Source organism: Athene cunicularia, assembly GCF_003259725.1.
Source record: "Athene cunicularia isolate RWA chromosome 14 unlocalized genomic scaffold, athCun1 chr14_part1, whole genome shotgun sequence".
Taxonomy (NCBI): domain Eukaryota; kingdom Metazoa; phylum Chordata; class Aves; order Strigiformes; family Strigidae; genus Athene; species Athene cunicularia.
Genome location: NW_020799118.1, coordinates 11,550,435 through 11,562,610, shown reverse-complemented (window position 1 = coordinate 11,562,610; position 12,176 = coordinate 11,550,435). Strand labels below are relative to the sequence as shown.

The following is a 12,176-nucleotide window of genomic DNA, read 5'->3' as shown; positions in this document are numbered from 1 at the left end:
CGGGCTGGGGCCTCTCGTGTTTGTCTCTGCTAGAGTGAGGAGCAAGGAACAGGAATCAGGTATACGCTTGGTGTCGTCAGGAAAAGAGTAGCATATTCCCTCCTGCCAGCTTCGGCCTCTCGTGTACCCACTGCTGTAGCAGCAGGAGGTCCTGGGGGGTGTCTTTCCTGTCACTTCATGGGGGACATCTGTGCCTGCAGTTCAGAGCCGGGTATAGCTTGGACATAGCTGAGCACATGGTCTCTGTCTGGGAGCATCTGTAAGTCAACAAGCAGACTTTTTCTACATTTCTCATGGTATGCAAGCTATATAGTGCAGGGGATGCTCTATAGCCATCCCAGGGTGTTAGCATGTGTTAGAGTGCTGGGAACAAGCAAAATTGGGATGAGGATAATCAGAGGTGATGAATGATGATCCAACCTGCAGCCCATTTTAACTTGCTTTGTGGAAGCAAGGCTTGCACCGGGGGCAGCTGGGCAGGTTACACCAGAAATCTGGTTATCCACTAACTTACCCATAAGAAAGGTTGAAAAATGCTGGTTTAGATGAAAAGCCTTTCATTTTCTGCTCCCTACCCAAGCTGCCAGCTCTTTGCATGATGCCAGGAAGCAGTACAAAAGAAAACGCTACGCTGTCTTGCTCCATCAGCCCTCCCGCTCCTTCTCGTGTGGGATGGCCTGGAGTCAAAGCAGTAGCAGAGAGCAGGCTTGTCCCAGCTGCCCCTTCTCCCCTGGCCCAGAAAGCCGGCTCAAGCTTATGGCACACACAGCTCAGTTTTCCAAACCAGGAGTGCCATATGTTTGCGTAGGAGTATGCAAGCACCAAGGAGCAGGCATGGAAATAGAGGTTTCGGCTCTTAACAGGGTGCCACACAGCCATGCAGGTGCCTGTGTGGGTGGCTCTGCAGATGGCAATGCTGGGCAGCATCAGCCTGAGCCTTTGCATTTCTGCTTCCCAGTGGTAAACATTCCTGTGTCAATGGGTAAGAAGGAAAAGCAGGATTTCTTGAGTGCTCCTGGGCCGGATAAAGCTGTTTTGTGGTACTGCAGAATCTGAGGGCTCTGCACTGAGAGCTGCAGCCATGGGGGGAGAGGGAAGGGCTGCTGAGCCTTTCTCATGTTGCTGAGTTGCAGAATTGATGGCCTGGACTTGAGAGGAGTCCTAAGTATAGCCCTGTGGTCCTACCCTGTCTCCTGCATCCTTTGAGTCCCATACACAAGCAGAGTCAGGGCCCTGCACCACACCATCACATGCAGCTCCCCAGGACTGAGCCAATTACGAACCACAGAGGAGCTCAAGGGGATGAAGCCTCTTACCAGGGACTGCAGCTTGAGCATTACCAGCTTACGGGTCAGAAGCAGAGCACACACCAAGCCCCAGCTTACAGGGATGCCGCTGCTGCAGCTCACATGTGAGCACAAGCCCAAAGGACCGAGCCCCAGCATCTGCACTGGGTGTGCAACCTCTGGGCTCATGAGGACAAATCTAGACCATGCACTGAAAAGGGGTCTGGGGCCAGTCTGTCCTACAGGGACACATCTGCTCCATCGCTGTCACCTCAGGCATCACAACTCTTGTTCTACCAAGGGACAACCCAAAGGGCCCCAGCAGCACTTACCACCACTGTCAGTCAACACCCAGCAAATGCTTTCTCCATCCTTCCTCTCTGACAAGGGACCACCATCGGGACACAACTCTCCTCTGTTACTCTAAATGCAGATGTGACACCCAGTCACAAGGAGACGGAGAAACCCCCAGGAGCTGCCCAGCAGAGAACACAGCCTAGAAACATCCCAGGGTAGATACACAACAAACCAGCACGGCGTCTTCAAAAACGTTAGGCCAGATCTTGGGCAAGCCCAGCTCTTCTGTAAGCCATTTGCAGGTGAAACCTGTAGACATTAGCTGTTCTGGGGAGATTCACATCATCTGGGAGCAATCTTGGGCACGCTGGCAGCTCCTTTGACCCTGTGGCACCCAGCCCACGGTGTAGCACACAGCTCAGGCATTTAGTGCTTTGGGGGCTGTGAAGGGCATGTGTTTGCTCTTCAAGTGTCACAGCCATGGCCATGGTCTCTGCAGTGTGCAGGGAAAGCCCAGATCCTCAATGCATACATACACAGCCACGTGTCGTGTGTAGCCTGATTTATAGCAGGGATGGGGCTGTCAGGTGTTGGACTGGCTCTTTCCAAAGACAGGGATGAACTGCTCAATGGGACCCCAGCTCACAGCTCCCCGTCTGTATCTTAGTGGTGATTTTACATCCTCTTGACATTATCCTTCTACCAGCTGACCTAAAGGATGTCAACTATCCTCAGTTGGAGAAGGGGAAAGGGGGTTGAGAGGGAACTGAAGTGACATGGCAGAGGCCAGCCAGAGGGAGTCAGTGTCAAAGGAAGGACTAAACCTCCTGAATCTCAGCCCGGCCTGGTTCTCTGTCAGGGCCACTATGTGTGTAGGGGACAGTTTTCCTGCAAAGTGTCCCGTGGCTCTGACCATGTGAATGCATGGTGCCCATGGAGTGGCTGATGCTGGTTGTCTTGGTTCCCCCAGGAGAGGTCAGATGTGCAAATGCTCACACATGAGCCATCCCGAGGAATAATTTAATTTAATCCCTTTTTTTACCTCCATCCCCACCCTGGCAAAGCAAGAGCCGGGCAGATCTGCATGATTTTTGAGGTCACAACTTTGCTCTTGGATAAAAATCTTAAAAAAACTCAAAACCCCACCCCCTAAAGCCACCCCCCCAAAAAAAAAAAAGTGTGGAAGAAAGAGAAGGAGAAAGGAACAAGCCTGGGAAGCCGGCTCTGCACTTCACCCCGGCTGCCTGGGACAAGGGCCTCTTTGTTTTCCTGGCCGGAGCCTGATGCACTGGCCCTTTTCAGTCTCACTCCCTGGGAAAGGGGCCAGGGGGAAGCAGGCACAAGCAGGGCAGGCAAAAACCCTGGGGCTGCAGTGAATAACCCCTGCTTGGACTCCCACCAGGCCCCTCATCTTCATATAGCCAGTCCATATAGCATCTGCCAGAAACAGCACTGGGAGAAAAAGGTGCCCGGGAGCCCCTCAGGTCTCTGCTTCCCATGCACCATCCCTGAAAATGAACATGCTCGTGTTCCTGCCGTGCAGGAGGTTTTAAATTTCTCTGTGTCTTTTGGACTTGACAATCCTAAAGCACCTGCTGAAATGCATTGAAGCACCCAGCTGGTGTGTAGTCACCTGTCTGCAGCTTTGCCGGGTCCTCAGGCATGTGGCAGCATAGGCTTGTTGGGGACAAGTCACCCTCATCTCCTCCCACCCCAGAGACACTGCCGGGGTGTCCCCAAGCCTATGGGCACAATGACAAGGCGCTGATGCTTGTGGATTCAGCCAGCCAGGCAGGACACTTGTTGCAGGGATCAGATCTAAGTTTGGAGAGGTGTTTCTCTTATTATTTTCTTGCATTGAAAAACCCCGAGATCTGCCTGGCTGCCAGCAATCCCCTTCTGATCCCAGTCGCAGGGAGCTGGGGCTGGGAAACACACAGCAGCCTCCCCCAGGGCTGTCGGCTGCTCTGGGCTTTCATCAGCTCTAATGAGAGTCACAGGTGCTCTTTCCAAGCATGTCCATCTGTCTGTCTGGGCTGGAGGTCAGGTTTGAGCCTGCTTTTGTACACTAATACAGCAACTTTCTGCAGGCTGGGATCATGGCATCCTGCAGGGCTCCTTACGCCCTGCCCTGCACAGAGAAGACATGAGCTGGATGGATGATTGGCATCCCGGCATGGTCTAGGAGATAAAGTCCCAGGAGAGAAGAGGAGGTGAGGAAATAGTTTCCACACCCCTGGGGAGCAAGGTGCTACAGGGCAGCCAGGGACTCATCCTGCCCTGCCAGGAGATGTGTAAACACCCTCTGCTCCTGCTTATTTGTACAGCTCTTCGCCTGAGTGCAGAGGACCGTGACAATGTGCCCAGCTAGCCCCAAAATGCAATGCTGGCTGCTCTGGGAGGGCCCTGCTGTAGCCAGGCTGGCCCAGCACTCTGCAGCCAGGTCCCACATCTGCGATGTTCTGTTTCCCATCCTTCACAGGATGGTGCTTATTAGAAAGCAGGGTGGGAAAACAAAAGCAATCTCTCCCCAAGTCAAAAAAAAAAAAAATTCCTCCTCAAGGCTGTATCTTCTTCCAGGAAAAGCAGGTATTTGCAGTGTGCTGCACCAGCATGGCTTGGGGCTTCAGGGACACACATGCTGTTTGACCTTATCCCATGGGGACGGGCAGGGTGGCCCTTGCTGGCCTCTCCATCCCCGTACCAGAGCTAGGAGGATATTTGCATCCCAGGGATCCCTTCCCAGAGGGTCCAGGTGCCCCTTGGTCCTTCGGGGAGGGGGCTGTGGGAATCAGCCCTGACTCTGCTCTCTGTTACTGCTCTGACCAGCAACCACCAGGACGGAGGGGAGATGGTGCAAGGCTTTGTTAAAGTAAATAAAGTCAAGGAAAAGGCCTCCAACATGTTTCCTCAGCAACCACGATGTCACGCGGGATGTCTGGCATCCCAAGGGAAAAGAAAGGGAAGCAGAAAGCAAAGGGGAGCTGGGGACAGTCTCCTGGCAACGCTGGGGACAGTAATGTTCTTCTGCCAGGGGGACATGGCTCCAGCACGGGGAGCCTGGCCAGCCCTTGTGGCCAGAGCGGTGGGATGGGGAGGGCATCCCTGTGTCTCCTGGGAGGGAGGTGACAGCATGATGGGCACAACCACGTTCCCAGGGATGCCCGCTTGCTTCCTGGCCATGGCAGCCTTACTAAGCCCTGATTTACACAGTATGTGTCCTTGATTTGTAGTGCAGTGGGAGCTTAGCCCCTTCATATCCCTCTCTTAATTCAAGATGTTTTCTGGTGATGATGACCACGCATCTTCCTGCAGTGCTGGGGCCTGGCAGCAGGCAGGGCAGGGGCTGGGGACGGTCCCTGCGCAGGCTGTCACTGCTGCCTGCCGGGGAGCACCTCACACACCCGGACCTGCCGTGGCCACGCTCCCCCCACTCTCAAACCCTTGTCATCTGAGCTATTTATCCCATCCTGGCTCACTTTTAACAGACAGCAGTGAGCAGCTCAGGCAGCGGGGATTGAGCCAGCAGGAGCTATCAGGGGAGTCCACATGGGTGTGGATGACTTGAGGATGGGGAGAGGGGACTTCTACTGCCTTTTGCAGTGCTCCAGACCGAGGGGTCACCCTGCAGCCAGCAGCAAGGTCCTGCCACCCCCCAAGCCCCCTCGTCAGGCGCAGCTCAGCTGTGAAATGCACCGCAGATGGTGCTGGAGCTGGGAGCAAACGGGGTCAGAAAGCAATTAGCCCAGGTCCTGCAGGGCAGCCCCTCCGGCGCCCACTCAGCTCTGCCATCCTGACCTAAGCAGCAGCAGAAAAAGTCTTTAAACCCCTCATTACCAGGAGCAGCCAGGGAAGGATCACTCTCTCTTTGCCCTTTTCTTACTTCCTTTTGCTAAGCCTCCAGTGCTGGCCCCTGCCAGAAGAGGACACTGAGCAAGGCAGCACGTTGCTCAGACCTGTTATCATGGATGCACATTTAATTTGCCTCTTAATACACCGTTACGTACCTAGGAATGGACTAGCCAAGCCAAACACTATTTTTTATTGCTGTGTGTTGATCCGACAGGGGAAATCGATATGTTCCTCTCAACACCACGAGCAACCTGATACCTCAGACTAAGAGAAACAGAAATAAAGATACAGGTTTCCAAGGGAGCATGGATGGGTCCTCCCCTCACAGCAATCTGTGCTGGGATGTGGGGCCCCTGTGGATAGTAGGTAGATGCAGGTGGTACCCAGAAACCAAAGTCATTGTGGGGATATGCTCGTCAGAGCTGGGCACGCTGCGGCGACATGAGGGTGTCACTGCTGGATGGGCTGGGGACATGCAGCAGTTCCCCCCAATACCCCGTGTGACCTTTTCATTGCAGGGGCTCTTCCCACCACTGCCGTTGTCTGCCCTCTCCTGCCCGCAGCAGCAGGCAGAGCTGGCTCCTGCCTTCTGCTCTGCAAGCAACGACAGCTACTGGGAAATTCTTCGGCCTGAGCTTTAGCTGAGCAAGACCTGGGGTCCTGGCATTTGGGGCCAGCCAGATGGACAAGCCGTGCCCAGTGTCGGGGTCACTTCTGCAGAGCAGCTGGAGCAAAACTGAGCCAAGACGGGGTTCCAGGCTGGGGGGCTGGCGGGTGTCCCTGTGCAGACCCCTCCAAAAGGGCTTTCACCCAGACCCCATCCCCTGAGCATGTTTCTCTTTCTGCTTCTTGCTACAGGTTCATGAATCACCGTGTTCCGCCCAACCGCAGGTACCAGCCGACGGAGTATGAGCATGCGGCAAACTGTGCCACCCATGCAGTGAGTCCCTGTCCGTGTCCTAGGGTGAGGGAAGACAGTGCTCAGCTCTTCAGGGATCCCCTGGGGAACATCAAGGAATGCCTAATCATGTCCGTGTTCAGCTCTGGAGCAGCTGCTGAGGGTCTCAGGGCTGTGATGAGGCTGATGTGCCCCAGGTACTCCCAGGGAGCACAGACATTCTCCCTCCTTCTGCCCTGGGAAGCTGGTGTGCTCTTGCTCTTTCCCACCGTGGCCCCATGGACCCAGGGAAGTTGGTGGGGGGTTGAGTGGAGCAGGAGTATTTTGCAAAGATCCCTGAAAATTCAGTGTTCTTCACAGCAGGAACAGTGACAGGCACGCCATGGGGCTGCCTACATGGCAGTGGGAACCCGCGGTCCCTGCATCAGGGTTTTCCTTGGGAGCTGGTAGCTCCCACTCTGAGCCCTAGAAGATGACTCAGAGGTAGATACCCTCCCTCCTTGTGCCTTTCTCCTCCTCCCTACCTCCACCTGGAGAAGCTATTTTGGAACTCCACCAGGCAGGAGAGACCCTTTCTGGCCTGTGCGGGTGGCCAGCCTGCGCCTTATGGGTGATAGCTTTGCCTAGAAGCAAAAGAAACATCTAAAAGGAAAAGCAGATACTGTATTGTAGTTGCTCAATGGAAACACAGAGAATCAACAAATTTGCTTCTCCCTTTCAGTTCTGGATCCTGCCCAGCATTCTCGGCAGCTCCATCCTCTACATCCTCTCTGATGACCAGTGGGAAACCATCTCAGCCTGGATCTATGGCTTTGGCTTGTCCAGCCTCTTCATTGTCTCCACCATCTTCCACACCATCTCCTGGAAGAAGAGGCATCTCAGGTACCAGCCCTGATTGCTTGAGGCTCGGAAAAGGTGAGAGGGTCCAGAGGCCTCTGGTGCCAGAGGCTGTGACCCATCTGTCTGTCTGTCCCGCAGGACGGTGGAACACTGCTTGCACATGTTTGACAGGATGGTGATCTACTTCTTCATCGCAGCGTCGTACGCTCCCTGGTGAGCTGCTGGTGGGTGGGGGCCATTTCTTGACCCCAGCGAAGGGGAGAAAATCAGCCCAGATCCAACAAATAGGGTTTCACTCTCTGACTTTGGTTCTGCTCAAGGCTGTACCCTGCCCCTTTCTACAAAACCTTCCTATCCTCTACATTTTAACCACTTTAAGTTGAAGTTACAAGTTAGGAAGACCCTTTGGTGGAACAGCCATGGGGGCGAGGGCAGCATTTCCCTGGCACCTCGCTGCCCACAGCCTGGACTGGGGGGTGCTGCCCTAGACCTGCCTCACCACAGACCTGGCTCTTGCAGGTTGAACCTGAGGGAGTTGGGTCCATGGGCCTCCCACATGCGCTGGATCATCTGGATCATGGCGTCTGTCGGGACTGTCTACGTCTTCTTCTTCCATGAGCGGTGAGTACCTTTACCTGGCTGCATGCTGGTGGCTATCACAGACCCCAGCTCAGCTCTGCCAGCCCCTCTTAATGCCCCGACGGTAGTCAGGCTGCAGGGGAGAGCAAGTAGAATGGAGATGGACAGACAGACAGCTATCTAGCCAGGTACAGGGTCCCTGGGCATCCTCCTGGTCAATTCACAGTGGAGAGCTGCCTTGGACCTTGTCCTTCCCCATCCGCACCCTGGTTTGAGGACCTTTGGTGGCAGGGACGTGGGAGCAGGGATGAGGGAGCAGGGACGTGCTGCCATGAGTTGCTTCTTCCACACGGTGGCACCAAATAGAAAGCAAAAGGCCCCCGATGTCTCCCTGAAGCCCCATGAGCTGGCCCTGAGCTGGCAGCTCCCAAGCCAGGGTGGGGGTCCATCACCCCCGGAGCAGGGTGCCATCCCCGCCGCGGTGGTGGGGCTGACACATGAGGACATGGGACGTGCTGTGATGGCACCTCCACCCCTTTTTCTATAGCATGGCAGTGGACGTTACAAGCTTAAAACTCAACGCTCCCCCTGCACCTGTCTCCAAGCAGCTTCTCTGTTGGTCGCAGGTACAAGCTGGTGGAGCTGGTGTGCTACGTTGTCATGGGCTTCTTCCCTGCCTTGGTCATTCTCTCCATGGTAAGCCACTGCTCGGAATCACATGGGCTCAGCACGACGGACAAATCCCAGCAGGGCCAGTTTGTCTCTGGTGGGTTGGTGTGGGCCAGGCTGTGTGGTGGATAAAGCTGTCCCCAAATAAGATGTAGCCCAGCTTGGTTTTGCAAATGCTTTGGGTGCCCAGCAGATACCATGTGTATCTCCAGTGGACCTCCTGCCCGGGCTCCACTGAGTTGTAGTCCTCCCAGCAAAGCCGGGCTGCTGCGTCCCCACTGCCTCGCTGGAGGGGAGGGGGTAGCAGAAGGCAGGGTGAGGGTCCTGCCTTCACCCTGCAGCTGGGGCCATGCTTCTGGTCTCGATGGAGTGGTGGGGAAAGGGCAGGCATGCCATGGCCATCACTGAGCCCTGCCTGCCCGCTTGCTCCCAGCCCAACAGGGATGGTCTCCCGGAGCTGGTGGCCGGCGGACTCTTCTACTGCCTGGGCATGGTCTTCTTCAAAAGCGATGGCCGCATCCCCTTCGCCCATGCCATCTGGCACCTCTTCGTGGCCATCGGAGCGGGCATCCACTACTACGCCATTTGGAGGTACCTCTACCGGCCCGGCGCGCTGGAGGCTAAAACATCCCGGTAGATGCCTTAAAGACATCGTTTGTGCCAACCGGCACACGGGGCATGGGGGGGAGCGGGGAGGCAGCCTGTGCCGTGGGCTTGCCCCAAACCACCCGGTCGCCCCACAGGCAGCAGCCACTGGTGCCCTCCCACACAGAGAGGAGAGCCTGGAGGTTGATTTTAAACAGATTTTTCTTTTTTAACCTTGGGAACTGTTTTTTAGGCAAAGATTTCATAACACAGTGGCTGACTGATGGGTTGCGGGCAATAAGGGAGTGACCCCTTGCCAAGGGCTTGGGGAGGCCTCGCTCACCTGCCTGACCCTCAGCATTCCGTGGGACCAGGGGCCCTGCATGCCCCTGGCTAGTGACACCCTGGGTTTGGCTACCGGAGTCCTTAGGCCACCCAGGGGACTGGAGGTGCCCTGGGATGCCTGGGTGTGCAGCTGCCCCACCCAGGGAGGGGGGCACATCAGCACCCCTGCACCACCCAGGCTGGGCTCCTAAATGGTCCTAAGTTGTGTCAGCATTAACTGCCCCCTCCCAAGGTCTTGGTGGGAAGGTCCAGAGGCAACAAAGCCTTACAGGAGATTGAAACTTGAATCTCTTCCAGGGTGCCCCTGAGCCCCCAAGCACTGGAAAACCCTTTCTCTAAGCCAGTATTAAGTGCACAACTCAGTACATCAGCCCTTTGATGGGCCCTGAAAGCCTCCACGGATATTTTCTCCCTGGGGTGCTTTGTTTTCCTCTCCGGTCTCAGTGCTGGGAAGCACGTCCCCGCTCCCAGGCTCTGCCGCATGTGCCTTGGGCAGGGAGCAGAGCAGGGACTGGCTCCCGGCATCCACCTGGCTGGGGTCAGCCCATCCGCATCATGGGATTTTCTTTCTCCTCGAGGGAGGGAAGAAAACCTCCTTGGGTTGGGATCACAGGCCTGCCTGCCTCTCTGCTCCCATTTTGATGACGAACCTCTTGCTCAGTATCAGATTTAAATCCACTTCTGGGAGGGATTCTGACATTCCTGTGAATGCCACAGGGAAGGGACGCATCCATGTGATGCTTAGAGGTGAGCTGTGATGGGAGGCTCCTAGTAATGCTTGGTTTTTAAAAAATTCCTAACCACGGCTGCATAGTGCTCTCCAAGCAGAATAACAGGACTGCCCAGCTATCAGGAGCAGCCCCGATGCTGCTGGAATGGAAAAACCACACCCGGTCCGACTCCCAAACACGCCAGCATTGCTGCTGGAGCCGGGAGGGTCTGGTGCGTGCCGGGCTCTGTGCCGGGCTCTGTGCCGGGGCCGGCCAGCAGAGCAGTGCTGCTCTCAGCCCCGCCTGCACCGTCCCTGGGAGCCCCCAAAGACATCGATTTCCCATCCTCTCTTTTTGGCCTCTTGATTAATCGCAACTGCAGTAGTCTCAGCATGACGTGGCAAGTGAAGGAGATTTATGGCCACTGTCCCACATCTCCTGTTTCTCTGGCAGTGTGCCGAGGAGCCGAGCTCCTGGCTCTGGCCCACCTCTCACAGAGCTTTGGGTCCCTCCAGCCTGCGGCACCCCGGGACTGGGTCTCCAGGGCCATGACACTTGGCAGCAAATTACCAAAGAGAAAGCGTCCCGATACTCTTCCCCTCCTGATATGGGGACAGTGGTCACCAGGATGGCAAAATATCTGGTGGGATTTCACCTCCATAGGCAGAAGGTTCCTGTAAGGGTCTCTGGGTGCTGTGCCTGGCACCCCAACCCAGCATGGGGCTGTTGGGGCGTCTCTGCCCAGGGCATCCCAAAGCAGCCTTTGGACTGGGACACCTCTCAGGATGATGGGTGGTCTTCGGGACAGGGGGTGAATGACCCAGTCTGAGCCCAGTCTCTGCTGCTGCCTCTGCCAGGCCTGCAGGTCCCAACCCTTGCTCTGTCATTTACTGCAGATGGAGGGGTAGAGGAGATCGAGCTGTGAGTAACCAGCAGTTGGTGGGGCATGTCTGGGGTTGGAATAGTGGGAAATGGGGTCCCAGAGCAGAAGAAGCCATCTTTTCTATCTGGAAAGTCATTACCCTTCTCTGTGCCTCAGTTTCCCCATCTGTAAAATGGGGGTGAAGACAATGACCTACCTCACAGGGCTCATGTGAGGACCCCATGAAGCACCTGGAGGACAAGCAATGTTTTACAAACATGTGCTTCAATTTTCATTGAGTGGGGGGGGCTGGATACCCAGAGCCACCGTAGGGCATGGTGACAACTGCGGCTCAGTGTGCCTCAGTCTCGTTCCCCCTCTGTCACTAAATCCCTCAGGGGAACCGCCCTGTGGACAGAGCATGCACACAGCACTCCCAGCTGCTGGGCAAATGTCCCGTGGCAGGAGCCCAGGGACCACCATCGTGTTTTGTCCACGGGCTTGACCCCATGGGAGTTATTTCAGAAGCCATTTCACCATTGGGTGTTTTTTGGCCCCAAATCCATCCCAGGGGCTCCTGAGGCACACGGAGGTGCCAGAAGGACCTTTCTGAGACCACTTCATCTCAGTCTTCTGCTGAAAACCCAGGGCAGGACAGATGCCTGGGTGGGAATGGGTGGCCAGGCTCTGTAGGGGACATTGCCACACTGCCTCAAGGCCGGATTTTCTGAGTGGGCTTCTCTGTAATTAGGAAGTCCTCCCTCTTCTCTTGCTTCCTAAATCCTTCCCTTGCAAAGGAGGGTGGGGGGCACAGAGCAGGTTATCAGATTGTCCTCCTATTTTATACTAATTTTAAATGATTCGTAACATTCAGGTTGCCTGTGGAGAAGGGTTTGAGGGATCTTTTTAGCATTTCATGTTTTTCACCATCCATTCTTGTTCAATCAGTATTTTATATTTAACACAGTGTTGGGTCAAATAAAAACAAATGTAAGGAAGATAATGCTAGCAAATATTGTTTCCTGTGGAGTAGGATTGAAATAAAAACTCAAGATACCTCACTACTGCCTGCTTGTTAAATCAAAATTAGTTTCCCTGCAGCATCTGGAAATAAACCCACATGGCATCACTTCCCGGTGAGGAGGGGAGCCACTCAACCAGCTGCAGCGAGGCCCTGCTCACGGCGATGGAGTGCTGAGCACTGACTCACCTCGGTGCATGGATGACATTGCCATCTGCTGGCTCAGCTTGCC

The 12,176-nt window shown here is 55.3% G+C and overlaps 1 protein-coding gene across 1 annotated transcript; it reads left to right on the top strand.

Moving 5' to 3' along the window:
- The first annotated feature begins 6,230 nt into the window (after positions 1 to 6,230).
- MMD2 (monocyte to macrophage differentiation associated 2) lies at positions 6,231 to 9,730 on the top strand. Its single transcript, XM_026858762.1, has 6 exons — positions 6,231 to 6,399; positions 7,055 to 7,215; positions 7,312 to 7,386; positions 7,693 to 7,794; positions 8,379 to 8,448; positions 8,855 to 9,730. Exons 1-6 carry the CDS (start codon positions 6,298 to 6,300, stop codon positions 9,056 to 9,058), a joined length of 714 nt encoding a protein of 237 aa, XP_026714563.1. The 5' UTR covers positions 6,231 to 6,297; the 3' UTR covers positions 9,059 to 9,730.
- Positions 9,731 to 12,176: the final 2,446 nt, after the last annotated feature.

Coding starts and splice junctions, on each gene's coding strand:
- MMD2 (XM_026858762.1), top strand. CDS start 6,298: ATGAATCACCGTGTTCCGCCCAACCGCAGGTACCAGCCGACGGAGTAT. Junction 7,216..7,311: donor TGGAAGAAGAGGCATCTCAG/GTACCAGCCCTG, acceptor TCTGTCCCGCAG/GACGGTGGAACACTGCTTGC. Junction 7,795..8,378: donor GTCTTCTTCTTCCATGAGCG/GTGAGTACCTTT, acceptor TGTTGGTCGCAG/GTACAAGCTGGTGGAGCTGG.